The sequence below is a fragment of the Bos indicus genome, chromosome 29 (assembly GCF_029378745.1).
Source record: "Bos indicus isolate NIAB-ARS_2022 breed Sahiwal x Tharparkar chromosome 29, NIAB-ARS_B.indTharparkar_mat_pri_1.0, whole genome shotgun sequence".
Taxonomy (NCBI): domain Eukaryota; kingdom Metazoa; phylum Chordata; class Mammalia; order Artiodactyla; family Bovidae; genus Bos; species Bos indicus.
Genome location: NC_091788.1, coordinates 48,808,529 through 48,836,365, shown reverse-complemented (window position 1 = coordinate 48,836,365; position 27,837 = coordinate 48,808,529). Strand labels below are relative to the sequence as shown.

Sequence of the window (27,837 nt, the reverse complement as noted above, 5' to 3'; positions counted from 1 at the left end):
TGTAAATCCACAGTATGTATTTCAATTAAAAATTCAAATAAAATCGCATCCTCTTCCCTTCAGCCTTTTTAAAAATGGAACTAGACTGTATGGTTCCCTCTCCTTGAAATACGTCAGATGGGGCTCCACTCCCGCTCTTGGTCGCTGGCAGGCGGGGAGCCCTCCGCACAGGGCCCAGCCTCAGTCCACGCCGTCTAGCTCCTGCCGCTGTCTCCCCTCCAGCTGGAGGACCTAGAAGAGGAGACGCGGTGGTCACCACGAGGGCCCGAACAGCCACGCTGTTGAAACGCACCAATCTACCCGAAAGAGCGTCACAGTCACAGGATCGAAAACGCAGGTCTGCAAACTGCACCTGCAGGGCAAGGAGACCTAGGGTTGGGGGTGGGGTGGGGTGGGGCGGAGATCCCGAGTCTGGAAGGACCTGTGCCGGCCGGGGGTGGGGACAGGGGTCACTGCTGGGCTAGAAGGTCACAGCAAGCTTATCTTCACCGAGCTGTGTTTTCCTACATGTGCGGATCTTCCAGCTGCGGTCTCTGAACCCCATGCCTGAGCGCTTCTTGGCCGGAGCCAAGTCCCGCCCCTCACTAGTTCTTTGTGGGGAGGGGGCGTCCACGGCACTGTGGGGTGCTCAGCCGCATCTCTGGACTCTGTCTGCTAAATGTGGGGGTACAGACCTCACCCCGGGCGGGATAACGTCTCTGGACATGGCCTGACGCCCCCTGGAGGAGGGTCGCGGCTACGCAGGGTCGCTTGGCTCCCAACACCTCCTCATGGATGCTCCCTTCTGCCCCCACCCTGCGGTCCTCCAGCTCAACGCGGCTCTTATTGTAAGAGGAAAGAACCTTTGGGATTTATTACAATTTATCACTAAAGCAGGGGTCCCCAACTCCCGGGCCATAGACGGGCACCAGTCCACAGCCTGTTGGGAACCAGGCTGCACAGCAGGAGCTGAGCGGTGGGTGGACAAGCAAGTGAAGCTTCGTCTGCCCCCCATCACTCACGTTACCACCTGAACCATCTCCCCTACCCGCCATCCCTGGGAAAACTGTCTTTCGTGAAACTGGTCCCTGATGCTGAAAAGGTTGGGGACCACTGCCCTAAAGAGATGTTGCCCATTATACGTAAGGGTCATCTCTGGGAACCCTGACTCCCAGGTAAGGAGCACCAAGCTGAAATGCCTGTGTTTAGTTCACAGGAAACACTGACCAGACCCACCTGTGAGTGACTGCAAGGGAGGAGGAAACGAGCCGTCCCCGCCACAAGCCCACGGGAACCAGCAAGTGTTTGACTTTGCTCCCTCCCCTCTTAGTATAAAAGGAGCCTGGATTCTAACTCAGGCAAGATGGTTCTTTAGGACATGAGTCCCCCACCTTCTTGGTCTACTGGCTTTCCCAATAAAGTCGCTATTCCTTGTCTCAGCAACTCATCTCTCCATTTACTGTCATGCATCAAGCAGGACGAGCTTGGACTTGGCAACAGTATCACCATGTATCACCGTGTTCACTCATCAGCCGTCTTTCTCCTCCCATCACCTTCACTGGGGAGGGGCTGCCTCGAACTTGCCTCCATCACAGAAAAGGGAAGGATCTAGACTTGCCTATTAAATTGATTTTGTTTCTGCTTCCTTTATTCTACTATTAATCAACAAGGAAAAACAGATGGTTCAGACAATGCAAAGCCGGTTGGACGCCCCAGTAGTCTAGAAATCACAGTGGTTGGGCTCACACTGACCGTGGGATGGAGCTGCTAATTTTAGCATCCTCAGTACAGCCCAAAACAGCACATGCCAAGCTCTGATGGACCTGAAACATCCTGGACGCTTGGCAGAAAGCAGGACAATAAAAAAAAAATGCCACCATATACATTAACCATGTACAGGGAAGCCTGGCATGCTGCAGTCCATGGGGTCACAAAGAGTCGGACACGACGGAGTGACTGAACATTAAAAAGCTTTTCAGTCCTCCGTGGAGACGAGCAGGTGGAGGAGACGAGCTGGTATTCCCTCGACAGATGTTTAAGAGGGAGAGAAAACATTCCCCCCGGCTCACCTGGTTTTCGATGCAGCGGAACTGCCAGGGCCAGCGGGTGTTGTACAGAAATGGCCGCAGGTCGAACCTGTTGTCGTCCGGGCTGTAGCTCTCGGCGTGGTATGCGGGGGTCAGTGTGGTCATCTTGTGTCTGTTCATGGAATACTTGGAGAAAAAGCACTTCACTTTGTCAGCCACCTGGGAGGCGAGGGGTGCACAGGGCCTGGTGTTAGCAAAGCCGGGAAGCCCCCACACTGGCGTTCTCAGCAGCATCGCGCAGGCCAGTTAACAGCCTCCCCTCAGCAGCCGCAGAGCACTGCCTTGGGACTTCCCCAAAGCCAGGAGTGGACCGATGCTGCTGCCTGGGCTAGAGCAGCGAACTGGAGCTGTAAGGATGGGGGTTCCTGACTCCAGCATCCTGGAAACTGCATCAGGAGACCTGGGCAGGGGTCCCAGGAAGATGTATTGCTATTTCATGAAGCTTCCAGATGGTTCTGCAGGGACCACCCTGTCTATGGGCTTCAGCCCTAATGCGCCTGACAACTAGGGGAAGAAGCCATATTCTGACCTCGGAGTTCGTCCTCTGCCCCCAAAGAGGGGAGGAGCTTGCGTGTTGTGAGGGGGCCCAGCCCCACTCAGATAAGCTCAGCCAGAGTGGGGGAGGGCTGAGAACGGGGCTGTGGTTCCTTCCGGAGTGCTCTCCCCCTAAAGTCACACAGTGGCCACCTGCTCCAGAGCCAAACCTACCCGCAAGGTGACCTCGCCTGCCAGCTCCCTGCGGACGCTGGGCGCCTCGCCTGCCAACTCCCCGCGGACGTCAGGTGCGCCTCACCCGCTGGCTCCCCGCAGACGCCGGGCGCCTCACCTGTCGGGGCGAGCAGGTATCCCTCCACATGTCGAGGAGTTTGCAGAACATGCTGTAGGGGCCTGTCTTGGCGACCTTCCGGAGCCTCCCGTAGACGGACAGCTCCGCATATGTCATCCCCATGTCTTCCTGGGGACGAAAGAGATGCGCCTCATGAGTGACAGCAGGTCAGCGCTGGGGGGACAGCCTGAAACCTCTGCTGGAGATGGAACCAAACTCCCCGCCCCCGCCTCCTCCCGGCCCCAACCTCAAGAGACCCGAATTGAACATCAGAGGTCAGCAACGGTGACGCTAAGCCCTGGACTCCCAGCCGGGGCCCCAGTTATGGAGCACGGTTGCTCGGGGGCAGACAGGAGGGCACGCAGGAGCCCCGGAGCGCGGAGGTGGCGGAGGAAGCTCAGCGACAAAGCCAGCACGGCTACCTCATCGGTCTGGGACACCCGTCCGTGGGCCAGGGGCTCCAGCTCAGCTGTGGCCGGTGCTGCCAGGATGCTGTGGTCAGGGCACACAGAGGTCGGTTACAACAGCTGGGTGTTAGCGCGACAGACATCACGCAAGTGTGGAGACGGGGAAGTGCCGACTTTCCAGCCTCTTGAGGGGCAGAGGGCGGCAGTGGCCGCCGGATCTGGCCACAGCCAGGGTGGCAGTGATGGGAAGGAAGCGGGTACCTGGTCTCGGGGCCCAAGTGCCCTTGGAGGCCCGACCGCTTCCATCAGGCAATGGGTGCTACGGAAGGTGGCTGCGAGGGGGCAGAGTGGCCGGGGCTGTGCTGAGAAGACGCGTACCCGGCGGCGCAGGGGCACAGCCATGGCCTCGCGGGCACACGCACCTCTGCAGGGCAGGAAGCTGGAAGCGCTCCACGCAGAGCTGGACGAAGGCTCTCAGGTCCGTCTTGCTGATCCCGCCGATGGGGTTGATGTCAGCGCTGGAGCAGTCGTACTTGGTCAGGTAGCCAAGGAGGCTGCGGCCGGAGAAAGGACAGGTGGTTTCGAGGCAGCAGACCTGGGAGCTGCAGACTCCGAGAACCTGGGGGCCTGGCCATCCTGCCCCTGGGTGCCGGGACACGCCTTCTTCCGGGGCCCTGGAGCCAGAGCTTGGCAGACTCGAGGGTCTCAGGGGAGTCTGATGTGCTGGGGCAGACTGGGGAAGGGGCAGGTGCTGCGGATGGCCAAGGAGGGGTATCCAGCAAGCCGGAGGGGACACAGTTTGGGGGATGACCAGTGCCAGCCCCGAGTGGTGCTCCTTCAACCAAGCCCGAGGTGGGTGTAAGGTCACTCCGTGTCCCGTTAAACGGACGGCTGATGGTACGAACAGGGTCCGGTCTGTGGGTAAGGGTCAGGATTTCCAGGCCAGAAGAGATGGCCATTTTCATCTGACCCCTGTGCCTCTTCCACTCCTTGACTGCTCCCAAAGGTGCACCCAGAGCAGCAGCAGAGTGAGGGGGGCACAGACCCACAGGAGTGGCCTCGGGTGGAGCGGGGTCTCCTCCAGGCTAGGGGCCGCACACACCTCTCGTCCACATTGGCGGATCCGAGCACGAGAAGCCCGCCGGGGGCACCGCGAGACCAGAGGCTCAGCTGAGCGAAGAGGTAGGCGATGACCATCCTCACCCGCGCCTGGCCCACAGGAGGGTGTCACCATGCCGGCCGGGGCTGGGGGGACGTGCGCTAACACCACCTCCCCACACCTCAGACAGCGGGAATGCTTAAGTGATGCAGGAGCTTCTAGCGGCCAGAGAGTCCCGGGGCCCATGGTCCCTTCCCTGAGGGGCTCCTGCACTCAGCAGGGAGGGACCAGGGCCTGAGATGAGAGCTCGGCAGTGGAGAGACTGGGCTGCAAGGCCAGCGGGAGAGACCTCGGCTGCTCCGGCCAGTCCCTGCACCCCTGGGGAAGGCCACCAGCAACCCCAGGAAGGGGATGGAGACAGGGTAGACCCCAGCAGAAGCAGCTCACGCCCCCTCTTTCCCTGCACGGACCACCCAAGGTCCAGCTCCCCTGTAGCCGATCCCTGAAGATGCAGAAGACACACACACTCGGACACACTCACACCTCATGCTCACAGACTCTCACGCCGATGCACACTCACACACACAGAGTCACGTGCTTGCACCCCACACACGCACACTCAGATGCCCCACTCCCTTACTCTTGCACACTAACCTATTCCTGTGCACACACCTGTGCACACTCTCACCCTCGTACCCCTCCGCACATCTCACACACGCACACACGCAGAGCCCCATCTTCGTCCACGAGGCTGCACGCTCCGCGTCTCTAAGAGGCGGGCTGCTTGTGGACCCCCCGCCGGCCGCCCCTGGGTTTCCTGCGGTCCCTGCGTGCGGACGAGGTGCGCACCTGGACGTTCTGCAGAGCCAGGTTCTCCCGGTCGCTCCCTCCGTGAACCGCAAACCGAGGGCTCGCACCCGTCACCAGGCTGAAGAGGCCCACGAGGGCCTTGACCACTGGGTCGATGTGGAGACCGATGTGGTGGCTGGAAGGCGAACGGGCGGGCGTGCAGACAGTGAAACAAACCCACGGGGCACGGAGCTCGCCGTCTTCGAGGGCCCCGTCCAGCGGCGTTGAGGACATTCACTATGCGCCGCCACCACCTCCAGCTCCAGAGCCTTCCATCAGCCCAGAAGGAGACCCTGTGCCCGTGAGCAGTCCCTCCCCAACCCCCTCCTCTTCCAGCCCCTGGCGACCACGGACACCCTTTCTGTGTGTGTGTGTGTGCATGTGCGCTCCGTCGTGTCTGACTCTTTGTGACCCCATGGACCGTAGCCTGGACAGGCTCCTCTGTCCATGGAATTTTCCAGGCAAAAATACTGGAGTGGGTTGCCATGTCCTACTCCAGGGGATCTTCCCAACCCAGGGATCGAACCTGCATCCCTTTCGTCTCCCGCACTGGCAGGCAGGTTCATCACCACTGAGCCACCAGGAAAGCCCTAAGATTGGCCTATTCTGGACATTTCGTAGAAACGGAATCACACAGTAACTGTCCTTTGGTGTCTGGCTTCTTTCACTGAACTTAAGGCTTTCGGGTTCATGCAGGCGGTAGCCTGTGTCAGCGCTTCCTTCCTTTTCAAGGCTGAGAAGCACCCCTGTGTGCGAACAGACCACATCATTTCTCTACTCAACTGCTGATGCCATGTGAGCTGTGACTATGCTGCGTGGACACGAATGTGTGAATACTTGCTCATTTCTTTGCTTTCAATCCCTCTGGGCATCTCCCTGGGAGCAGGATTGCGGGGTGGGGGTAGCTTTTAGCTGAGCTCTGCTTACAGGATGGGCAGCTCCTTATTTTTTCTTTGGAGGCAGAACAGATGGAACGTTCTGAACGGAACCAAGTCTCCCTGAACAGAAAGACACACCCCCCGCCTGTGTCTGGTACAGTGGCCCCCGAGGGAGGCAGAGGAGGGCGGGTGGCTGCACTCCTGGAGCGGTGAGGGGCTCTGTGCTCCCACCTGGAGTGCATCAGCCTGCTCCTGGGAAGGACTTAGGGGGAGGGGCGATCTCAGACACGGAGAAGATCTGGGGTAAAGCTGATGGGAAGCCACATCATCAGCAGTTGAGTAAACACCTCGCCTCTGGGGTGCTCAGTGACCCACAAATGGGGTCTCTGGGGGAGCTTCCCGTGGTCCCCGCCAGCCGGCTGGGCCCGACACCAGGGACCAGCTACCTTCCAATCTGTTGGGCCAGCTCTCGGGCCCTGTCACAGGTCTCCTGGGAGGAGTTCTCGCTGGCCATGTAGCAGGTGGTCAGGACGCGGCCGCAGAGCTCCCGGGGGTCCTGGGGGGTGTAGCTGGGCTGGTTCACGATGGTTCGGACATCAGCCAGCACCTCCAGATCTGAAACCCGTGGGACAGAGGGCACGTGCTGTGTGCCAGGCGCCTGCACCACCCGGTCCCTCTCTACCGCCCGGCAGTCTCGCCGGATGGCACCACAGTGCCCGTTTCTCAGCTCTGGACACTTTGGGAATGGCCGACGTCACCCCTCATGGTGGCAGGGTGTGAACCTGGGCTGGCCTGACCCCAGGGCCCTGTTCTTTCATCCTGGTCAGGCTGCTGACACACAGCAGCAGCAGGAGGTACCCTGTGGGCTTGACGGACTGGGCCACGAGGGCCTGAGGCCCTGGGACTTCAGCGGCCTTGCTGTGCCCAGGCCCCAGGGCTTGGGGTGATGCTGGGACGTCTCAGCATGCCCCCACCACAATGCTGGGTTGGCCCCTCTGCTCCTCCCGCAGGTTGAGCCCCCCTGGAACCTACTCGGGCCCCAGGCGTCACCTACTTCCACGCTTCACAGCCTCGCAGACCTGGTGGCACATGGAGTAGACCAGGCAGGCGGTGGCCGCGCTGTCCACCCCGCCGCTCAGGGGAAGGAAGAACCCTGCCTGGAACAGGCCAACCGGATGGCGGCGTGAGCGGAGCCGTGAGTGAGCCCGGCTCCCGCAGCAAAAACGAGCGCCCACGAAGTGCTGTCGCCCGGGGAGAAGGGAGCCCTGCGCATTCCACAAGGTGAAGGGAGCGCCACCGTGGAGGGCCCAAGGCTGAGTCTCCACCGTGAATTACAGACGCGCGCAATCACACCACTAGGCAGGAAGTCTTGTAACTCGGGGTCATCAGACAGGACCCCAAAGACGGAGCCAAACCTCAGGGCGACCTTGGCCAGGGTAGCCGAGGCTCCTGACTGAGGCAGAGTCAGGACATGTTTGCATTAAGAAACACCTGTCAGGACTCCCGGGTGACCCAGTAGTTAAGAATCTGTCATGCAATGCAAGGGACCCTGGTTCGATCCCTGGGCGGATCCACCTGCCGCAGAGCAACTAAGCCGTGTGCCCCAACTACTGAGCTCACACTCAAGCGCCCAGGAGCCGCTATGACCGCAGCCTGTGTGCCTCGAGCGCGGCTCCACGACAAGAAAAGCCGCCGCAGTGCGAAGCCCGTGCTCTCAGCCGTAGAGTAGCCCCCGCTCATGGCAACTAAAGAAAGCCCGAGTGCAGCAACAAAGACCCACCTCAGTCAAAAAGCAAATTAAATAAATAAAACTTAAAAAAAAAAGTCACCGGCATGCCACAAAGTCAAACGCAAACCCACCGTGGAAGGATTAAAGGGGGTTGGCTGGCCAGATCCCCCCCATGTCTTACCTGTCGGCTGCGTCTTAAGAAGTCCCAGAGCCAGCACGCGGGTCCCAGGCTGGGGAATGGTGGGAAGCATGAGGTTGGCGAGCCGCTGCCCTGGTTCGCAGCTCACCTGGGGGCAGGTGCCCAGGTGGACGCAGGGCCGGTGAGCGGCGCCAGCACGCTGCCCCTGGCTGCTTTCAGCCTTTCGAGGGAATGAATGCTTCTGAAGCCTCAGAGCAGCCCCAGGAGGTAGGTGCTCTCGTTGGTCCCGTGGGGGAAATGGAGACACAGAAAAGCAAGCACGGCGTCTCCGTGCCCGAGGGCCCAGGGCAAGGCGGGCAGGGCTGGGCGTGGGGCCCGCGCTCTAGTTACAGTGTCGACTGCAGGCCCTGGAGACCAGGGTGCAAGGCCCCCAAGTGGCCACTTGGCGGTGCAGCAGGGGACGGAGGGAGTGTCCTGGGAAGGACAGTGTGTCGGTCGCTCAGTCCTGTCCGACTCTTTGCAACCCCGTGGACTGTAGCCCACCAGGCTCCTCTGTCCATGAGATTCTCCAGGCAAGAAGGCGTGGGTTGCCATGCCCTTCTCCAGGGGATCTTCCCGACCCCGGTCTCCCGCATTGCAGATGGATCCTTTACCATCTGCAGACCCTTCTCTACCCCCTCCCCTGCACACCAACAGCCCCACCTGATCTCCTCGGCGGGACTGTGGTATTTCCACTCGATAGGCTCAGACACAGGCTCCAGCAGGTCTTCATGGCAGGAGAGGGCGAAATCCACCTTCACGCGGGGGTAGGGGCTCACCCTGCTGGCCTGGGAAGGACACTCCCTGAGGGCCTGAACCCAAACAGGCCCCTGGGATGACTGTAGGGAGGATGCTACACAGTTCAGAATCCCTACACAGCTCAGGGACCCTTCACAGCCACCAGGATGGCCAGGACACAGATGGATGTAGCACACGCTGGTGGGATGTGGGGAAGTGGAGCCCTCACACAGCGCTGGGGGGATGCGAGGCAGAGCAGTGACTGAGGACAGTCTGGCAGGACCTCCCACAATTAAACAGAGCATCACCACAGGACCAGGGCAGTCCCAGGTAGATAAGAGAAGACACACAAGCATGTCCACACAGACGCCTGGCACATGCCACAGCAGCACCGACCCTCACGGCCAGAGCAGAAATGGTCCAAATGTCCCCTGGCAGGCGAATGGACGCACAGCGTGTGGGGTACCCGGGCAGTGGGGTATTACTCAGCCATACAGAGGGATGAAGAACTAACTCAGGCCTCAGCACGGAGGAACCAAAACACTATCCTCAAGGAAAGAAGGCAGTTGCAAAAGGCCACATATTATACGATCCCATTTATACGAAACGTCCAGAATTGGCCAATCCATAGAGTCAGCACAGACCGTGGTTGCCAGGGACCCTGGGGGAAGTGGACGGGGAGTGACTGACAACTCATGGGTGCAGGTTTCTTCAGGTGAAAAGAACATTCGGACACTGATGGTGGTGATGCTGCTCAACTCCACAGACACAGTAAAGACCACTGCATCTCGTGCTGAGATCAGTGAATTACAGGCTATGGGAATGACATTTCAAGGAAGCTATTGTTAAAAAAAAAGTCTCCGTCTTTGATGAGCATCCTATGGGTGTGTTTATAATCGCTTACCGCCAGGTTTCGAGATGAAATCTCCGCCCTGTAGCTTCTGATGTCCTCCAAATCCAACGTGGCAGTGAGCACTTCCTAGAGAAGGGAGTTTCCAAGAAAAATCATGATTTCCTATTTTTTTCCCTCACGCACATGTTTTCATAAGTATGCCACATTATACACAATGAGTCCCGCCTTCTAAGGCAGGGACTAGGGGCCTGGGGAGAGGGGAGCACCCATGGTGCGGCCCACCCAAAGCCCTTCCCTCTTGTCATTGCCACCAGAACGTCTACTGAATTGACACACTTGCTGATAAGACACAACAAATGTCTGCTGGGAGCTTTTGAGCAAGCTTCTTAAAAAGACACAGGGAGAGCAAGGGCCCTCTTTCTGCCTTTGAATGTGGTTGTATGAAGATGGGATGGCTGGAGCTGCTGCAGCCGTCCTGTGACCATGAGGCAACTGACACTGACGCCTACACAGAGGAAGGCCCAGCTGGAGAGTGAAAGAGGGATGCAGCCAGAGCCCCGGCAGTCATCACACGAAGGTCACAGCCCAGATGTGCTGCATGTGTTCTAGGACACGACGCTTCATTTGCCTTTGAGTCCAGATGAGATGGAGGTTCTGCCACGTGCAACCAATAGCAGAAAATAGAAAAGTTTTAATTCAGAGATACGACGCCTTTCTTTATGAAAAGAATCCTAAGCAGATCATACCACTAGGCTATCGTCTCATACGTGCAGGTGCGGGACAGCAGGAACTACCTCTGAGGGGGACCCGGTGTGGCCGGGCGTCTGCTCCTGCTGCCGGCCATGGGCAGCCGTCTATGCCAACACCGAGCCTAACCCAAGATAGAAACGTCTGTGAGGAGACAGAGAACAAAGAACTCCCACGTCCACTCATTCTTCTGTCATTTCCCAAGTACTAGTCAGCGAAACCACCAGGCTGCTCCTGACAAAGCCACAGAAATTGGAAAGACCCCAGAGGAGTGAGTCCTTCTTGAGAGGAAGGCCCCAGTCCACTTTTCCTGGAAGTAGGTTAGCTTCACACAAAGGCGGGGTCGAGGCCATGAGAAGCATGTGCCCTCGAGAAGGTCCACAGACCAAAGAGGTGGCAGAACTGAAGGGCACTGCCCCCACCCCAAGGCAGTGATGCCACCTCCATCAGGAACAGTCAAATCAGAGAACTCTGGCTCAAGGGCCCCCCGGGGGGGTGTGGGGCAACGGCACCCAGGTTATGGCGTGGCAAACAATCACCCGGGTGCTTGCTGAAATGGGGGCTCCTGGGGGGCCTGGAACCTGCAGCCACCTGCACACCTGCTCATCCAGGTGCAGGTGGTCCCCGAAACTCACTCCAGTCTCCCGGCACCAGGTGCCTGCGGCCCGGACGTCTGGCTGAGAGTCCTGGCCAAGCGGGCCTGCACCGAGGCATGTCCAGAGCAGACGAGCACTGGCCGTCTGCATGGACTTCATCTTCGCCTCCAGCGGCCTTCTGTCTTAATCAAGGTTACTGCTGAACAGCAGGAGGCCTCTGGGACCCTGCCACCTGGAAGGCAAGGTCTGGGTACCATATTCATTCCCACCAGGAAGGCAGGATCAGGGTCCCCATGGTCTGGGGACTGTCTGCAGGGAGGTGGCTTCTTCCAGCTGCACACTGCCAAACCCTGGGCTTCGCTCTGAGCAAGAAATACCATGAATTCGTTCCAAGGTTCCTTTCCTCAGTCCATTCTGAAACCGAAGTTTGATTTCATAACCACCTCTTTGCTGACAACCTCGGTGAGACTGCTCAAGTACGTGAAACGGTGAAGTCACAGACATCGCATCAGAGGGCTCCGGAGAAATTCTTATTCAGAGACACCCGCTTGTCTTGCTCTGGCAGAGAAAGCCCCAGAAACCCTTTTTTTCTCCTGCTACTACCTGCTTCTGTGAACAAGCATTTCCAACACTTGTTTCCAAAAACCCCGAAAAGACAAGATGAGAGATACCATGAGAAGCCTGTACTGGCCGCCTGAGCCCAGTCACAGCGGCTCTTTCTGGCAGAACCGAAAGTTACTTTGTGTTGCGTTTGCAGATTTGGAGTCGATTCCCATTTGGGGGCAATAACCATCATTTTCTTTATTGGAGGCTTAAAAAACTTTCGAGAGCCACACAATTCTCTTTGCTGTTGTTCAGTCACCAAGTCGTGTCCAACTCTTTGCGAGCCCATGGACTGCAGCACGCCAGGCTTCCATGTCCTTCACCATCTCCCGGAATTTGCTCAAACTCAGGTCCACTGTGTCGGTGATGCTATCTAACCATATCATCTTCTGTCGTCCCCTTCTCCTCCTGCCCTCAATCTTTCCCAGCATCAGGGTCTTTTCCAATGAGTTGGCTCTTCACATCAGGTGGCCAAAATAGCTTCAGCTTCAGCTTCAGCTTCAGTCTTTCCAACGAATACTCAGGGTTGATTTCCTTTAGGATTGACTGGTTTAATCTCCTTGCTGTCCAAGGGACTCTCAAGAATCTTCTCCAGCACCACAATTTGAAAGCATCAATTCTTTGGCACTCAGCCTTCCTTATGGTCCAGCTCTCACTATGACCCATCTGTCTTGGGTGGCCCTGCATGGCATGGTTCATAGCTTCATTGAGTTATGGAAGCCCCTCCACCATGACAAGGCTGTGATCCATGAAGGGGACACAATTCTTTACAAGGACCTTTTCATCTTGTCTTATTCTCTCTGTGAAGGAAACTAACATCCAATCACATGGGAAGGCTCTACACCCATGTTAATATGTGTCTTTAGAAGCAGATGGCTGTGGTTTTCATACTTGTGGCCCCAGTGAAGTCATGATCCCATGGGGGGACGTGTCCCCCATCCCCCAGGCTGGTCATCAGTTCAGTGAGACCAGAGGAGCCCCCAGAATGGGGCCTCCCCACCCAGGAGGGCGGGGTAGGTCTCCAGTCCTGCTTCCGGAACGTGGGGCAGTCGGGGGAGGCAGGGCCCACAGCTAGCATGTTGTTGCTATTCAGCTGCTCAGTCGTGTTTGACTCTTTGTGACCCCGTGGACTGCAGCACACCAGGCCTTCCTGTCCTTCACCATCTCCCGGAGCTTGCTAAAACTCATGTTCATTGAGTCGGTGATGCCATCCAACCATCTCATCCTCTGTCATCCCCTTCTCTACCTGCCTTCAATCCCTCCCAGCATCAGGGTCTTTTCTAATGAGTCAGCTCTTCGCATCAGGTGGCCAAAGGATTGGAGCTTTAGCTTCAGTATCAGTCCTTTCAATGAATATTCAGGACTGATTTCCTTTAGGATGGACTGGCTGGATCTCTTTGCAGTCCAGGGACTCTCAAGAGTCTTCTCCAACACTACAGTTAGAAAGCATCATTCCTTGGCCCTCAACTTTCTTTATAGTCCAACTCTCACATTCATACACGACCACAGGAAAAACCATAGCTTTGACTAGGTGGAACTTTGTTGGCAAAGCGATGTCTCTGCTTTTTAATAAGCTGTCTAGGTTGGTCATAGCTTTTCTTCCAAGGAGCAAGCATCTTTTAATTTCATGGCTTCACTCACCATCTGCAGTGATTTTGAAGCCCCCAAAATAAATTCTCTCACTGTTTCCATTTCTTCCCCTTCGATTTGTCATGAAGTGATGGGACCGGATGCCATGATCTTAGTTTTCTGAATATTGAGTTTTAAGCCAACCTTTTCACTCTCCTCTTTCACTTCCATCCACAGGCTCCTTAGTTCCTCTTTGCTTTCTGCCATAAGGGTGGTGTCATCTGCGTATCTGAGGTTATTGATATTTCTCCCGGCAATCTTGATTCCAGCTTGTGTTGCCTTGACCTCTGGGGAAAAGCCTCCAAGGGCCCACCTGCAAGGCTCTTCCCTGCTCTGCTCCTCCCAAATGACCCCCTTATCGCTGGACGACGTGCAGTGTCTGCTTATTCCTGGGACCAGCTCCAGCTCCCCCCAGCCATGGGATTCTTCCCACAAGCCCATCCCATTTTCCCTGGAGCCAGGGGCCACCCACCCTTTGGTCACTACCAAGCCCCCTCCTTCCGCAGCTCCGGGCCTCTCCTTCAGCTCCTGCAGCCTCGTGGGGACCTCCAGGGCATGCAGGGCTGATACCCCGCCGTGAATCCATCCATCCGGTGTGCTGTGTGGGGGTGTCCCCATAACCTCGGGGTAGGAAACCCTCACCTCACCAAGGAGGTGAAGAGGAAGCAATCAAAACCAGCAGGATCCCTCCCAGGGAGGGCACATCCGGTCCGGGTTACGGGGAGAGCAGAGAACACAGGCTCTGAATGAGAGACCCTCCCGCCATTGCTCGGGCCGGCTCATACCACGTCATCCAGAGAGAACTGGGACCCCTGGGCAAAGATGCTGCCGTTCATGGCTATGAGAGCACAGCCGTCGTAGTACAGCCGGTCCCCATCGCAGCCCTTCTGATTGGCCAGCAAGTAGATCCCGCCATTCTGGAAAACACAGCGGACAGCAGTGGTCAGCTCTGATCCATCACCTACCTTCACCCTCTGCCGGCCCAAACATGAGAAGCTTCAGGCCTCCAGCCTTGCAACTCTGCTGTACTAATAGTCAGTGCCCCAGCTCCAGCCAATAAAACACACGCCTCCAGTGAAGGCCCCGCAGCTATGACGCCCTCGGCCTCGCGAGGCAGCAGGCGTCACACAGAGCGTCTACTCTCACCCCCAACAACCCTCCAAGGCAGGCGCTGCCACCTGCCCCAGAAGGGAGGAGAGACGGAACTTTGGAGAAGACAACTCCCTGGATTAGGAAGCTGAGATTCTGCCCCCGGAAAGAGCAGACACGGCCCCTGGGGTCATGCTGCCCACAAGAGCGGCAGACTCGTGGGCATTCCCCGTGCCTGGCTGTGGTGCAACGGGGTCCTGATTCCCGGTCACTTGTCCCGAGACCACTGTGACGGCTGAGAGCCCCGGAGCTGCACGGCTGGGGTGTGAGGCCAGGGGCCACTTGACGGTCACATGCTGGGTGCCCTGCTCCAGAGAGCGGAGGTGGCAACAGTGCCCGCCTCACAGGGTGCTTCCCGCCATTAAATGAGGTCATGGACGTGGGGCCTGGGAGAGGGAGCCACAGGGCCGGTCGGCCATGGCCGGACCCAGGAGGAGCGCCGAGCAGCCTCACGCTCAGGCCTTGCCCTGCGCTGGGTGCCGGGTCCCACATGCACGAGACAGACACACGCCAGCGTCCCCGCCGCCGCCTACCTTGGTGGTAGCCATGGTCACCAGGTCCACCCGGGCGTGGGCTTTGCGCAGCACGTGATGGCTACCCGAGGCGTTGGTGAAGATCTCCACGCCGTCCAGGCCCATGTCCACGTGTGGGCTGCGGGCGGAGGGGTCGGAGAGAAGAGACTCGTGTCCCCAGCCCGCCCACCCAGCCCCGCAGCTCCTGGGGTGTCTTCCCTGCCCTGGGCTGAGACGCAAGATGGCTGCAAACCCCCAGCCCCCCAGGCCCCGCAAGGATGGGGATCAGGGGGCAGGGCTGACCTGTGGGGCGTCCAGAGCTCCTCACAGACCTCACTCCCGATACAGGTGTCCCATGTGGAGAGGACGGCATCCCCAAAGGGCACAGTTTCCTGGGGGGCGGTAACCAGAGCTCGTGAGGCCCCCTGGCTCTCCTGTCTGGGCCACGTGCTGAGCCAGGACTCCAGAGGCCACACGTGGGACTCGCAGGAAGGCTGCCATTTTGTTTCAAGCCCTAACGAATACCCACTTCCCCCCCTACTCCCCCCCGCCCCAACCCCCGACGGAAGCAGTCCCAGCCCAGGGCCAGCGGGTGTCTCCCCTGCGGACTGAAGAGCTCCGGCCACACCCTTCACCTGCCCAAGAACCCAGCTCTGAGCTGCCATGACCTTGACTGTGGCTGTAACCAACTGTGACTCAGCTCCTGAAGCTTCTGGGGCCCAGTGGGCCGCCAGCATCCACCATGTCGGCTCCCGGATGCTCTCCCGACATCGTCTGTGCTCGGGTGGTCCCGTGCCCACGCCAGAAACGACCCAACTGAGCCTGACAAAGTTCCCTCCAGCTGACAGGTCACCCAGCTCCCGCGCGGCAGGGCTGGGGCAGGATGCAGGCTCCTGTTTCTCCAAGAGCCTCATTCATGGCCCCTTGAGGGGTGGGGCTGCTGGGAGGGGGGTGAGTGGAGATGGAGCTGCCCCCTGAGGGCGCTGCTCGGGTCTGAGGTGTCTCCGGGTTGAACGTGTGCTGAGAGGGTCATGCGGGCATGGAACCCACCTTGCCCACGTCTCTCGGGGACCAAGTTTCAGCTGTGCTCCTATTTCACTCGCTCAAGAGAACTTAACCCTGGAGGCCTGGGATCTTGTTCAGATTCCCTGATGACTGTGTGTGTGAGCTCAACTCCTTCCATCTCCAAGGGCAGGAGCCGGGGGAAGCCCGCCTTTTTCTGTTCTGAGGCCTCGGCTCATGAACACAGGGCTCACCCTGGACCCTGGGCCATCTGTCCACGGACCACCACATCCCCTGCCCTTGAAACCCTGACCACGGCGGGCAGGGCTAGAATCTTGACCCCATCCTCCTGGGACAAGACCAGGGCTCAGGGCAACAAACAAAACACCCAGGATGGCACCCAGGGACGGGCCCCCGACCTGCACTGTCCAGGCTACAGCTGTCACAGGGCTGGCTTGCTCTGCCTCTTGAAAATGGCCGTGGATTTTAGTCCATGTGTGCCCAGGGCCAATTCCCGCAACTTGTTCCCAACCAAAGACAGCAAACAGCACCCTTCCACCTGCAGATGATCCCACGTGGGCTTAGGGGGTCACCTGGTGGGACGTTTAGGATGTGAAAGGGTCCTAGAAGAGTGAAACGGAATGAGTGTCGTGGCAGGAGGATTGCTGCTGAAATGACTGTTTCACACACACATGTGTTCTGGATCACTGTGACTTCACATTGTTCTCGTTGCTGCAACTCAAGGTCAGAAAAGCCTCCAGGCCACTTGGGAGACGCGCAGACCTGACCGACAGTCCCCTCCCCCAGTCTCAGCCGCACCCACCCAGACTGCCACGCGGGTGGCAGCGACCCAAGAGGGCTGGGGACACCGTGTCCCCGGAGTTCATATCCTGAAGCCCTGACTGCCAGCATCTCAGACATGACTGTGTTTGGAGATGAGGTCTTCAAAGAGATGATTAAGTAAAATGAGGGCACCAGGCTGGGACCTAATCCCACAGGACTGGGGTCCTTGTAAGAAGAGGTCAGGACACAGACACTCACAGGGACGACCCTGTGGGGACACGGGGAGGAGATGGCCGTCCACACGCCCAGGAGAGCGGCCTCAGGAGGACCAGTCCTGCCCACACCAGGGTCTGGGATTCCAGCCTCCAGGCCTGGAGAGAATGAAAGTCTGCTGTCTGAATCCCTAGGCTGCGGAATTGGTTATGGAAGCCTGAACAAGTTAATGCACCTGGCAACCAGAATGGAAACTCAGGTAGGAGCCAGAGATACCAGGGGCCCCTCAAAACATTCCCTGTGAGCCCCTGGCTCCCAAGCCCCCACTGGAAGTAGATAGCACAGGGTTCCAGCAGGTTCCAGGATGAAGGGATGGACAAGGACCCCCTGGATAAGGCTGCAAGGTCAAAGCTCTTCACACGTGGACAGCCAGGTACCAAAGACAAGACAAGACAGACTTCTGATGCTGAGTTTTCACAGAATAAACAGGAGCCAAGTAAAGTCTTCCATGAGTTTTACAATCAGAAATCCCCCAAACTCGGCTTCTTGGGCAGCCCCGCGGCTGGAGCCCCAGCCCAGCAGGGAACAGCTGGCCAGGGTAGTGCAGGAAGCCCCCTCCCAAGCTCCACTGAGCCCATCCCACGGTGTGAGCCGGAAGAGAGGAGGGACATCATGTAGGGACAAGGAGGCGCCCACTGCCCCATGCTCCTGGGCCCCTCCCGGCTTGTGACAGAAATCACCCCCCGTCTGTTTTTCCTTACATGGGACACAGTGATGCCGTGACTCTGTCCCCAAGGGTCCTGCCCCCACGGCCCACTCCAGAGGAACAGTCTGACAGACGAGTTTTCTTCCCCAAGACTCACCTGCTTCGTCAGGTCCTGTAACATCCGGGGGAGAAAATACTCCTCTGTTTGCCTAGAAAGGAAACCACCACAGACCTGAGTAGGACCATCTCAGGGAAAACGCAAAATGGCATCCAGAGGCGGAGTAAAGCTCAGACTGAGAGTGCGGAGCCTGTGAGCTGGCAAAGGAGCTGTCGAGTTTTGACACTCGCTGTTGCAACCCCTTTAAGTCAAAAAGGGAAGAGAAAGGCGACTGCATGAGGCTTCTGAGCAAGGCGACTGCATGCGGCTTCCAGGACGTGGAACACCGAGGCACTCGGGGGCTCCCTCACTGGCCCTGCTTGCCCCACGCTTTCTTTATGCCCTCTGAGAGGCACGTCAAGGGGACTGTCCAAGAAGGAGACACATTTCCCCACAGAGAAATGCGGCTGGAATTTCTGATCAAAGTTCTTCAACCAGAAAGATCGCACTGCATGAAGCCAGCATGCAGAGACAAGCCTGTATCATCACTGAAGCAATCAGTCACGTTCCGAATTGTGAAAGATGGCTAGAGAGTTTAATACACAACTTCTGTACATGCCATCCCAGAAAGTGAAAGTGTTAGTCGCTCAGCCCTGTCCGACTTTTTGCAACTCCATGGGCTGTAGCCCACCAGGCTCCTGCGTCCATGGAATTCTCCAGGCATGAATACTGGAGTGGATTGCCATTCCCTTCTCCAGGGGATCTTCCCAACCCAGGGATCGAACCCAGGTCTCCTGCATTGGCAGGTGGATTCTTTACCGTCTGAGCCCCCAGGGAAGCCCAAGCCACTCCAAGGTCTACCCTAAAAGGCAGAATTCGAATACTAGATGGTTTCCAAAGCTGACCTCAAGTGGGCTGTTACCAGATGTACCATGAAGACACTGAATTGACTGGATTTCTTTTTGCTTTCTCAGAATTCACAAGAACCTCCTGGGAGATTTCAGTGACTTTTATTCCAGTAAATTTTTTGATAAAGTTTCTTTTTAATGTGGACCATTTTTAAAGTCTTTACTTAATTTGTTACAATGTGGCTTCTGTTTTATGGTTTGATTTTTCAGCCCTGAGGTATGTGGGATCTTAGGTCCCCAACTAAGGATAGAACCCACGTCCCCTGCACTGGGAGATGCAATCTTAACCACTGGGCCACCAGGGAAATCCCTTAACTAAAATTCAAAAGCAGAGACATTGAGGGGATGATGCCGTCTCGCGCTCACTAATGAAGGGAGCGGACACTGCAGACGCCCTCTGAGCCCTGAGCTGCCTTGGCATCCCACGTTGAGCACTCAGTTCACCGTTGGTAGGTTTGTTCATAGTGATGTTGCTGTATCACAATCTGTTTTCAAGGGACAGCTGCCCAAGGTTTCTCCCTTCATCGTCACCTCCCCCTTCAATTCACACATGAAGAAGAATGTATACGGGGCCCCCCTGGTGCCTCAGTGGTAAAGAATCTGTCTGCCAATGCAGAAGACACGGGTTTGATCCCTGATCCGGAAGATCACACATGCTGTGGAGCAGCTAAGCCCGTGCTCCACAACCACGGAGCCTGTGCTCTGGAGCCCATGTGCTGCAACCACTGAGGCCGTGTGCCCCAGAACCCACGCTCTGCAGCAGGAGAAGCCGGCACAGAGATAAGCCCACCCACATCGCAACTCGAGAGTAGCCCCTGCTCGCCACAAATAGAGAAGAGACCACATAGCAACAAAGACCCAAGGATAAATACACATAATGTTTGAAAAAGAATGTATCTAGATGTATAACTGAATCATTTTGCTGCTCAGAAGAAATTAACACAACGCTGTAAATCAACTACATGTCAATAAAACGTTTAAAAATCACGTTAAAGATTCCGTCGGTAACAGCAGCAACAGTGGAAAAAAACAGCACTAACTGTAAGAAGAACAGGACGATTCTGTCCCAGGGGACGCCTGACAACGTCTGGGGACATTGTAGACTGACAGGGATGCAGATGTATCCGCCAGTGGAGGCCAGGGATGCTACTGCACGCTCTTCCATGCACAGGACGCCCCCACAACAAGACCGAGCCGGCCTCAAGGCAACAGGCCTGGAGTAGAGAAACCTGATCTGTAGGATCACGTGTAGAAAGACGGATGACAGGTGACTGATGACTGAGATTTTATGTGGTGTCTGATAAACTAGCTACAAATTAATCAGCAGCATCAGGCAGCGGTCACTAGACGACAGGCCCCGTGTGGGCAGGGACGCTGGCCCGAATCTGTCTGTCTCCCCCACGCATCCTAGGAGCGGCCACCATCTGGGCTCCTGGACCACGGCGCGGGCAGTGACTCACCGGCTCCTGGACCATGGCGTGAACCAGCGCAACTCTCGGTAGTTGCCCTCATTCGCCAAGGCCATCTTGGGTCTGATGAGCAGGATCTTCCTACAGACAGGGGAACAAGGCCGCTCCTGAGATGAACACGCCCCACGTGACATGGAGCAGCCACCAGCCCGTCCACCCTGACCGTCAATGGGGACAGAGCAGCTAAGACCTGGAGGGTGGGCACTTGCCAGCAACTGATGCCCAGGGTCTGCGAGGCAGACCTTATTACAAGGTCGCCCTCCCAGGACTGACCTTCTGACCACAGAGCTGTGTGTCCCCAAACTCCACCCATCGTCCCTGTACCTGATGTCTGAAGGTGTCAGTGGTGACAGAGCCCAGGAGAAGCAGGGCCACCCAAGACACCTGCCTTCCTGGTACCCCACCGCCATGAAGGTAGTTCCAGAAGAAGCCACGGCCCCTGGGGACCAAGCCCCGAGCCTGGGGGAAAAGGGGGTCGTGCTGCTCCCAGCGGTCACCCACCTGTTGAGGAATATCACCCTGCAGTTATAGCGGACGTTTCGGTGCATCACGGGCCTGCGGAGAGAGGGCACGCACGTCTGCAAAGAGCAGAGCCCCACGTCTGCTTTAACATGAAGTTTCTCCGGGTCCTCTATGGGAATCAGAAGGCTCCTCTGTGGTTTCTCAAATAAAAGTGAACAACAAACCCGAGTGTTTCTGCCACAGCACAGACTCTAAATGGCAGAGTCTTCTAAATCCAGCAAAAGTCCCTCCCACTCAGGGCTTGTCCTCTCCTTCCAGAAGGTTCTCAGACCATTGAGTGGCCGCCTCCCTCCCTCTGCTCACATCCCTGCTGCCATGTCACCTGTCCATCCCCTGCTGGCCTCAGGGACTTACCCCTGCATGTCCCCAGTTCTCTGCCACAGCATCTCTCCTGACTGAGCTCCCCCACCAAGAAGGCAGGGCAGGGGGACCGGCCCGGGGAGCCAGGGCAGGGGCAGGGGGTGGAGGGCGCTGGACAGATCTGCTCGCCTCTCTGTCTGGACCCCTCAGGACAAACACCCTCCCTGATCACCTGGAACCTTCCTCCTCTGCAGCGGAGGGGCCAGTGCTCCAGAGGCCAGGGTACTCTGCTGGCCTCCGGCTGGGGCAGCACCAGGCGGGGATGGCAGAGTCCAGCTCGGGGCGACAGTGCAGGAGCTCAGGGCGGAAGGCATCAGGCACCCGAGGAGGAGGGCCTTAAGGATTGATCATGAAATAAAAAACAATAAGGCCCAGGCCCAGGGACAAGAGAAAAGAGGGCCGGGGTGCGCGAGATGACAGCACCCGTAAGCAGTGCGGGCTGTCGAGCCAGGCGGCCGGGCTCCATCCCGCTTCACACTGGCTGAGCCGAGCGGCCCCGGTTCCTCCTCTCGGAGTATTTTAAAGGGCAGGATGCAGGCAGGCTGCCTAGGCCGGGGCTCGGCACACGGATGCCGCCAGCCAGCACTCCCACGTTACGGTTTCCATTCCTCCCGGGCCAAACCAAAACCTCACTGCATTCACGTTCATACAGAAACGTGTTCAGGGCAGGAGGTGAACACCTTTTAAACGAAAAAGAAACCTTCGGTGAATATCTGACTTCCAGCGTGAGTAAGCCTTTCAGACAAAAACAAACCAAAAGCATGACAAGAAAGATTTTAAGCTCAAAACGTAAAATTAAATAGCAAACAACAGACAAGGAAATGTATTTTTATCATATATGGGGACAGCTTGATATCTGTCATGTGTAAAGAACTCTTAATAAATCAGACACAAACACTTCAATTGCTGGCAAAAGAACAAGCAAGAGTGTGTTACAGATGCCGAAAAAACAAATAGAAAAGTTCTATTTCATAAATCATGACAACAAAGAAATATGATAGCTTTGTTAAAAAAAGTTATTGCTTACTCTAAGATTTTCTCTGTCTTGTTTTTCTAAGGTGTCTTGATTGTGAGCTGGCCCCCTGTGAGCAGTGCTAAGGGTAACAAGCCTCTAGGCACAGAAAGCCGGGAGGAGACTCAGCATCTTTCTCTTGAATAAGACACTTCTAGATGGTGAGAATCAGTGGCATCATGGCATAGCCGTTACTTTGTTCAGTGGCACTTATACTGCGACCCCAAGGACTGCAGCCCGCCAGGCTTCTCTGTCCGTGAACTTCTCCAGGCAGGAATACTGGAGTGGGTTGTCATGCGAATTCTTAGTTTCAGTATGAGGGATCTAGTTTCCTCACCAGGAATGAAACCTGGCCCCCGCTGTATTGGGAGTGCGGAATCTTAGCCACTGGGCCACTAGGAAAATCCCAGAAAAACATTTTAAAATATGATTGTTAATATTTTAAGGGCAAAAAAGTAGAAAAATTAAAGTCAGATTACAAATTCAAGGCCAGAAGAGGAAAATAGGCAAAGAGAACAAACAAAAAGACAAGGGGAAAACAAGAAAGAAAGAAAACACGGTGACCAGAACACTTAATAGAGTGGCAGGAATCCATCCATGTGGTGGGCTGAGTGAAGACCCCCACTGATGTCCCCGTCCTGATTCCCGGGACCCGAGGACATGTCACCTCACGTGGCAAAAGGGACCCTGCTGACATCATTAAGCTACAGATCCTGAGACAAGAGATTACCCCAGACTCCCCAGGGCTCTCATCAGAACCACAGGCGTCCTTATACGAGGGAGAAGGGCGCTCGGAAGACATGAGACAAAGGGGGCAGGGGCTGCAGTGATGTGACCTCTGGCTGTGAGGATGGAGGGAGCGGCCTGAGCTGAGGACTGCGTGCCAGCCTGGATGCTGGACTTTACAGGAAAACCGATTCTCCTCCAAGAGCCTCCAGAAGCAACCAGCCCCACTGACCCATTTAGACTCGTGACCTCCAGAACCACAAGACAGCAAGGTTGTGTGGTTCTGTGTTTTGTGTTTGTGGTAAGCTGTCACAACAGCACAATAGGAAGCAAACATGGCCCACATATCAAGAAGTATAATAAATGTGAGCAAACTGGGCTAAAAATCTCTCTATTCACTGCTTAAAAGAGATCCTGCTACACAGATGTCACAGCAGGTGGGAGTGTAGAATACACGCAAGGCTGAGGAAAAAGAAGCAAACCCGGCTACATTCACACCACGTAACACAGAATAGAGACGCAAACAGAGGCAACAACGCCCGTCAGTGGGCTTGGTTACACAAAGCTGGTCACAGACACACTCTGGAGTAGGATACTCCTGGGCCAGAGTCCTACCCACGGGACCTGCGCTCGGGGAATCTACACCACAGGGACCTACAGGCAGACCTCATTTTACTGCAGCTTGCTTTACTGTGCTTCGCAGACATTGTATTTTTTACAAATTGAAGGTCTGTGGCAACCCTGCGCTGAACACGTCTATTGATGCCATTTCCCAACAGCTGTCGCTCACTTCCGGTCTCTCGGTCACGTTTTGATAATTCTCATGATACTTCAAGCCCTCCACCAGCAAAAAGATGATAGCTCGTTGGAGGCTGAGAGGATAGGGTTTTATAGCAATAAAGGTTTTAAAGTGAGGTATGTATGCACATTTTTAGATAGAACGGTAAATGTAAACATAACTTTTATATATACAGGAAACCTCCTCCCTCAAACTGGTGTGACTTGCTTTCTTTCTGTATTTGGCTTTACTGCAGTGGTTTCTCAGAGGTCTGCCTGTAGGCCTTGGCCCTACATGTGCAACTGCACCATATGGAGCTGCACTGTATATACCTACCCCGCGGAGCCTACACTCACGTGTCCACACCCTCTGGAACCAGATGGCTTGCATGTCAATGTGCAATGACATGCGTGCACACGTGCTCAGTCAGTCACTCAGCCGTGTCCAACTCTTTGCGACCCCATGGACTGTAGCGCACAGGCTCCTCTGTCCATGGGGATTTTCCAGGCAAGAACACTGGAATGGGTTGCCGTGCCCTCCTCCAGGGGATCTTCCCGACCCAGGGATGGAACCCATGTCTCTTATGTCTCCTGCACTGGCAGGTGGTCCTCTCCCACGAGCGCTACCTGGGAAGCCCAGAGTGACAGGGAACCATCCCCAAACTTACTACTAAGTAAGGAAAATGCTGTACATGAGGCTGGGGGACCCTGAGCTCCAACTGTGCAAAGCGTGTTCCCACGTGCACAGCAGTGCTTGGAAAAACATAAAAAATCTCCCCAAAGCTGCCTTCACCTGGGGAGTTTGCAGCCTGCAGGGCCAGGCAGGGAGCAGACGCCACATCCCCGATGTAGGGACGGCTTCCAACACAGCAGGCCCTGGAACGGGCCCTTCTCCCACGCCCACGCCGCACTCACATCCCCACGTCGCAGATGATATCCTGAGTGACCGGAGACTCCAAAAGGGCCGCCAGGACCTGGAGCGAATGCAGGAGGGTGTCCGACTCGTAATAATGATCCCAACAGCCGTAGCCACTGCAGAGGGAGGGCCAGAACAGTGAGTGCCCGGGACACAGCAGGTGGGCGTGGGGTAGGGATGGGGCAGGGGCCTGGGGCCGGGCCAGGGTGACTGCGCGAGGGTGTGCCTCTGGCACCAGTATCTTTATAAAGCCTCCCAGGAGTGTCTATTGTACAACCAGAGTTAGACTCACTGCTACAAAAAAGAAGAAAAGAGATGCACTGTATTGGAAATTAATGGACTGGGCTCCATCTGTCCCTCCTAGTTCTCAGTTACTAAGAAATTCTCTGTCGTGTCAAAAACTGTCTGCTCTCGGATTCTTTTCAACCTTCAACGTGGCCCAAATTACACTAATCTACAAGAAAAGGATGCAAAAGAAACAAAGCTGGATCCAGAGAAGAACATTCTTCGGGCAAAGGGGCCGTGAATAACCATTCAAGTGCCACTTACACGGCTACATGACTTCCTTGCGATTTACTTGAGCTTACACCAGGCTGAATGGTGTCCCCCAAAGAGACGTGTCTATGTTGTAACCTCCAGAACTTATGGTGTGCGTGTGCATGCTCAGTTGTGTCAAACTCCTGGCAACCCTATGGACTGTCGCCCACCAGGCTCCTCTATGCATGGGATTCTCCAGGCAAGAATACTGGAACAGGCTGCAATTTCCTTCTCCAGGTGATCCTCCCGATCCAGGGACTGAACTTGCGTGCCCTGCACTGGCAGGCAGGTTCTTTACCGATGAGCCACCTGGGAAGCCCTTAGAACCTGTGGATGTGACCTCATTTGGAAAAAGTGTCTTTAGAGATGTGAGTAAGTGAAAGATCTGGAGATGAGATGACCCTGGCCTATCCGGGTGGGACCTAAATCCAATAAGAAGCGTCCTTACATGAAGGAAAGCAGCGGAGAAGAGGGAGGGGTGGCTGGAGGGGTGCACTCATGAGATGGGAGTGGGGAGTCAGGAGCTGGAAGAGGCAGGAAGCACCCTCCCCTGGAGCCTCGGAGGAAGCAGGATCCTGCCCACACCTTGATTTTGGACTTCAGGCCTCCTGAACTGTGAGAGAATGAATTTCTGCTGTTTTAAATCATCCAGTTTGTGAAACCATAGTGTAACAGCCCCTGAAAAACACTCATACAATGCTCAGTGAGGCCCTGACATGGGTAGGCTGGGTTGAGGGTGATTCTTCAGTGCGGGGGTCCCAGTAATGAAACGTAGAGTATTTGTAAACTACTTTTATCATTATTATTTTTTTAATATTTATCTATTTATATATTTGACTGTGTAGGGTCTTAGTTGCGGCATGTGCGATCTTTCGTTGCAGCTTGCAGGCTCTGGAGCAAGTGGGCTCAGTAGCTGTGGCACAGGCTTAGTTGCCCTGAGGCATGTGGGATCTTAGTTCCCCTGAGGCATGTGGGATCATAGTTCCGCAACCAAGGATCGAACCCACATTCCCTGCCTTGGAGGGCAGATTCTTAACCACTGGACCACCAGGGAAGTCCCTGTAAACTACTTGTAAATCTTCAAAAAGTCCTTCGCACTCATTGCATAGCAGAAGTGATGTTAAAATGCCAAGCAAACTTTGCTGCCACAAACACTAACCTTTGCCATTCTTAACGCCTAGAGGAGCATTCCTCCGGGCCTCTGGTTCTGATAAGGAAGAGAGCCTGGCTCTTAGATGAAAATGAGGTCAGGGAGATGCCCTGTGTGGGATCCAGACCTGGAATGTCCTTTCCTCTCCAAGGATAAACTCCTGCTCAGCGGTTGTCACTCCCTCAGCTCCTAGGCCACATGTGAGACCAAACACCAGTGCAAGGCGAGAAACCCAGCCAGCTTTGATATCGGCCTGGACTGGGAAAAGTCAGCCTCTCGACGAGCTCCTGTGTTACTCAGTGTAGGAATCCAGGATCACCCAGGCCGGCTGGCCTGCCCTCGTTGAAGGGCATCAAGCAGGCCCACTCACGGGGCTTCTGTCTCCTAGGTGGGCCTGCGTGTCCAATTCTCAACCCCGGCCTCTCCTTCCTTGCCCTTTCAGCTGAGGGCAGCTGATATAGAGGCCTCTGCCTGCCCACCCTGGGGTGTCTATGTGCTCTGCTCTCACCAGATTTCCAGTTCTGGTCCAAGCCTGTATCTTGCTCCTCTGTGTTTGGCAATTTCAATACCTACATGCACAGAGAGAGAGAGAAAGAGAGGCAATTTCAGCACCTACAGCCTCCATAGGAGGCAGATCCAACCTTCTGCTGCCGCTGGTGTCATAAAAAGCCAAAGGGCATCTCCCAGCCCCTGCTGACAGCGCAGGAAATGAGACAGAGGCGGGGCCTGCACCAAGGAGAGCAGGGGTGGGGCTGGGGGAGTCACACACTGGGAGCTCATTAACAGTCAGACAGAGACGACCCTGAGCAGGGAGAAGGCAGGACCTGAAGGCACCGGTGACAGGTACCATCTGCCTCTGGGTTTGAGCAGCAGCTTCCAGATGCAGCAGCCTGGGGAGGAGAGGCCAGCCTAGTGGACACACAATTCTGGCCACCCGAGATGACCTCTCATCAACTAGATTTGCTCTGAGCTCTGACAAGGTGAGAGCAGGTTGACAATGAAAAAAATAAAAGGAACAAGGTCCAAGGCACACGGCTGATATGACGCCCTCACCTGAATCACCCTGTTTATACTGTGGTTGGTGGCCCTGCCGCAGGACGCAGCTGAGGACGGCCAGCCTGCAGACCGCCCAGGGCAGCCCACTGCAGCTGTAGAGGTCAAGGGTGCAAACTTCCACTCTCAAAGGTGAGCTGGTGCAGGTGATAACTGTTCACGGACCCCGTCACACACACACAACGACCACACTGGTCTCTAAGCTGGTGGCCTTGCCCTGTTCCACTTCCCTCTCTGGACCGGGTTCAGCTCTATAAATGCCACACCGGACCCCAAAGGTACCTGAGGACCGGCTCACCAGCCTGCTCATCTCCACCTCCAGGGCCAGACTTCTCTTACCACGGGTACATACCACATGCCCCAGGCACTGTAACCCACCCGCACCCCGACCTCACTCAGGATCCCTATATCAGGATCCCTATATCCATGGCCGCAAGTTTCTCCAGAGCAAGGCTGCGTATGCGTCACAGCAAACCTGGGCGACCAGAACTGACCTTCGCCTGTCCACCCCACGCCGACCCTAGACTCACTTTTTAAAATCCTTTGCAAATTGCCCTCAAAGTCCAGGGCCCACTGGTTGAGCGCACAGGTGGCCACGGTCACCTTTCGCCCCATCCTGGCTGCAGACGCCTGGGCAAAAAGGCCGGCCGGATAGTGGGGCTTTGTTGTCCTAGGGAGAGAGGTGGCCGCGGCTCGGGTCCTTCCGGGTTGTCCCGCTGCGTCAGTCCAATGGACAGGACCGCAAAG

At 56.2% G+C, this 27,837-nt stretch overlaps 1 protein-coding gene across 10 annotated transcripts; it reads right to left on the bottom strand.

Moving 5' to 3' along the window:
• NADSYN1 (NAD synthetase 1) lies at positions 1-27,837 on the bottom strand. 10 transcript variants are annotated; one of them, XM_070782742.1, is made up of 22 exons: positions 27,621-27,826; positions 24,350-24,466; positions 21,092-21,254; positions 20,539-20,592; positions 20,029-20,118; positions 19,609-19,782; positions 17,721-17,772; positions 15,163-15,251; positions 14,881-14,998; positions 13,984-14,115; positions 9,675-9,749; positions 8,696-8,844; positions 8,036-8,084; positions 7,180-7,282; positions 6,572-6,740; positions 5,248-5,383; positions 4,402-4,508; positions 3,722-3,853; positions 3,315-3,384; positions 2,893-3,021; positions 2,049-2,225; positions 1-231 (listed from the first exon to the last, which is right to left on the bottom strand). In XM_070782742.1, the coding sequence occupies exons 1-22, from the start codon at positions 27,703-27,705 to the stop codon at positions 181-183; spliced, it is 2,421 nt and encodes an 806-aa protein (XP_070638843.1). In that variant the 5' UTR covers positions 27,706-27,826; the 3' UTR covers positions 1-180. The 10 variants fall into 10 exon arrangements, 7 of the variants coding, with proteins under 7 accessions (XP_070638843.1, XP_070638845.1, XP_070638844.1 ...); XM_070782744.1 differs by lacking the exon at positions 21,092-21,254 and adding an exon at positions 26,546-26,606 and having other exon boundaries at positions 27,621-27,825; XM_070782743.1 differs by having other exon boundaries at positions 8,696-8,820; positions 27,621-27,825.

What these genes read in the sequence shown, in the direction of transcription:
- NADSYN1 (XM_070782742.1), bottom strand. Translation starts at nt 27,705, where the DNA reads ATGGGGCGAAAGGTGACCGTGGCCACCTGTGCGCTCAACCAGTGGGCC. An exon ending in AGTCCCGCCGAGGAGATCAG is followed by an intron (nt 8,085 to 8,695) that starts GTGGGGCTGTTG and finishes ACCATTCCCCAG; the next exon opens with CCTGGGACCCGCGTGCTGGC. An exon ending in TCCGCTGCATCGAAAACCAG is followed by an intron (nt 232 to 2,048) that starts GTGAGCCGGGGG and finishes CTCCTCTTCTAG; the next exon opens with GTCCTCCAGCTGGAGGGGAG.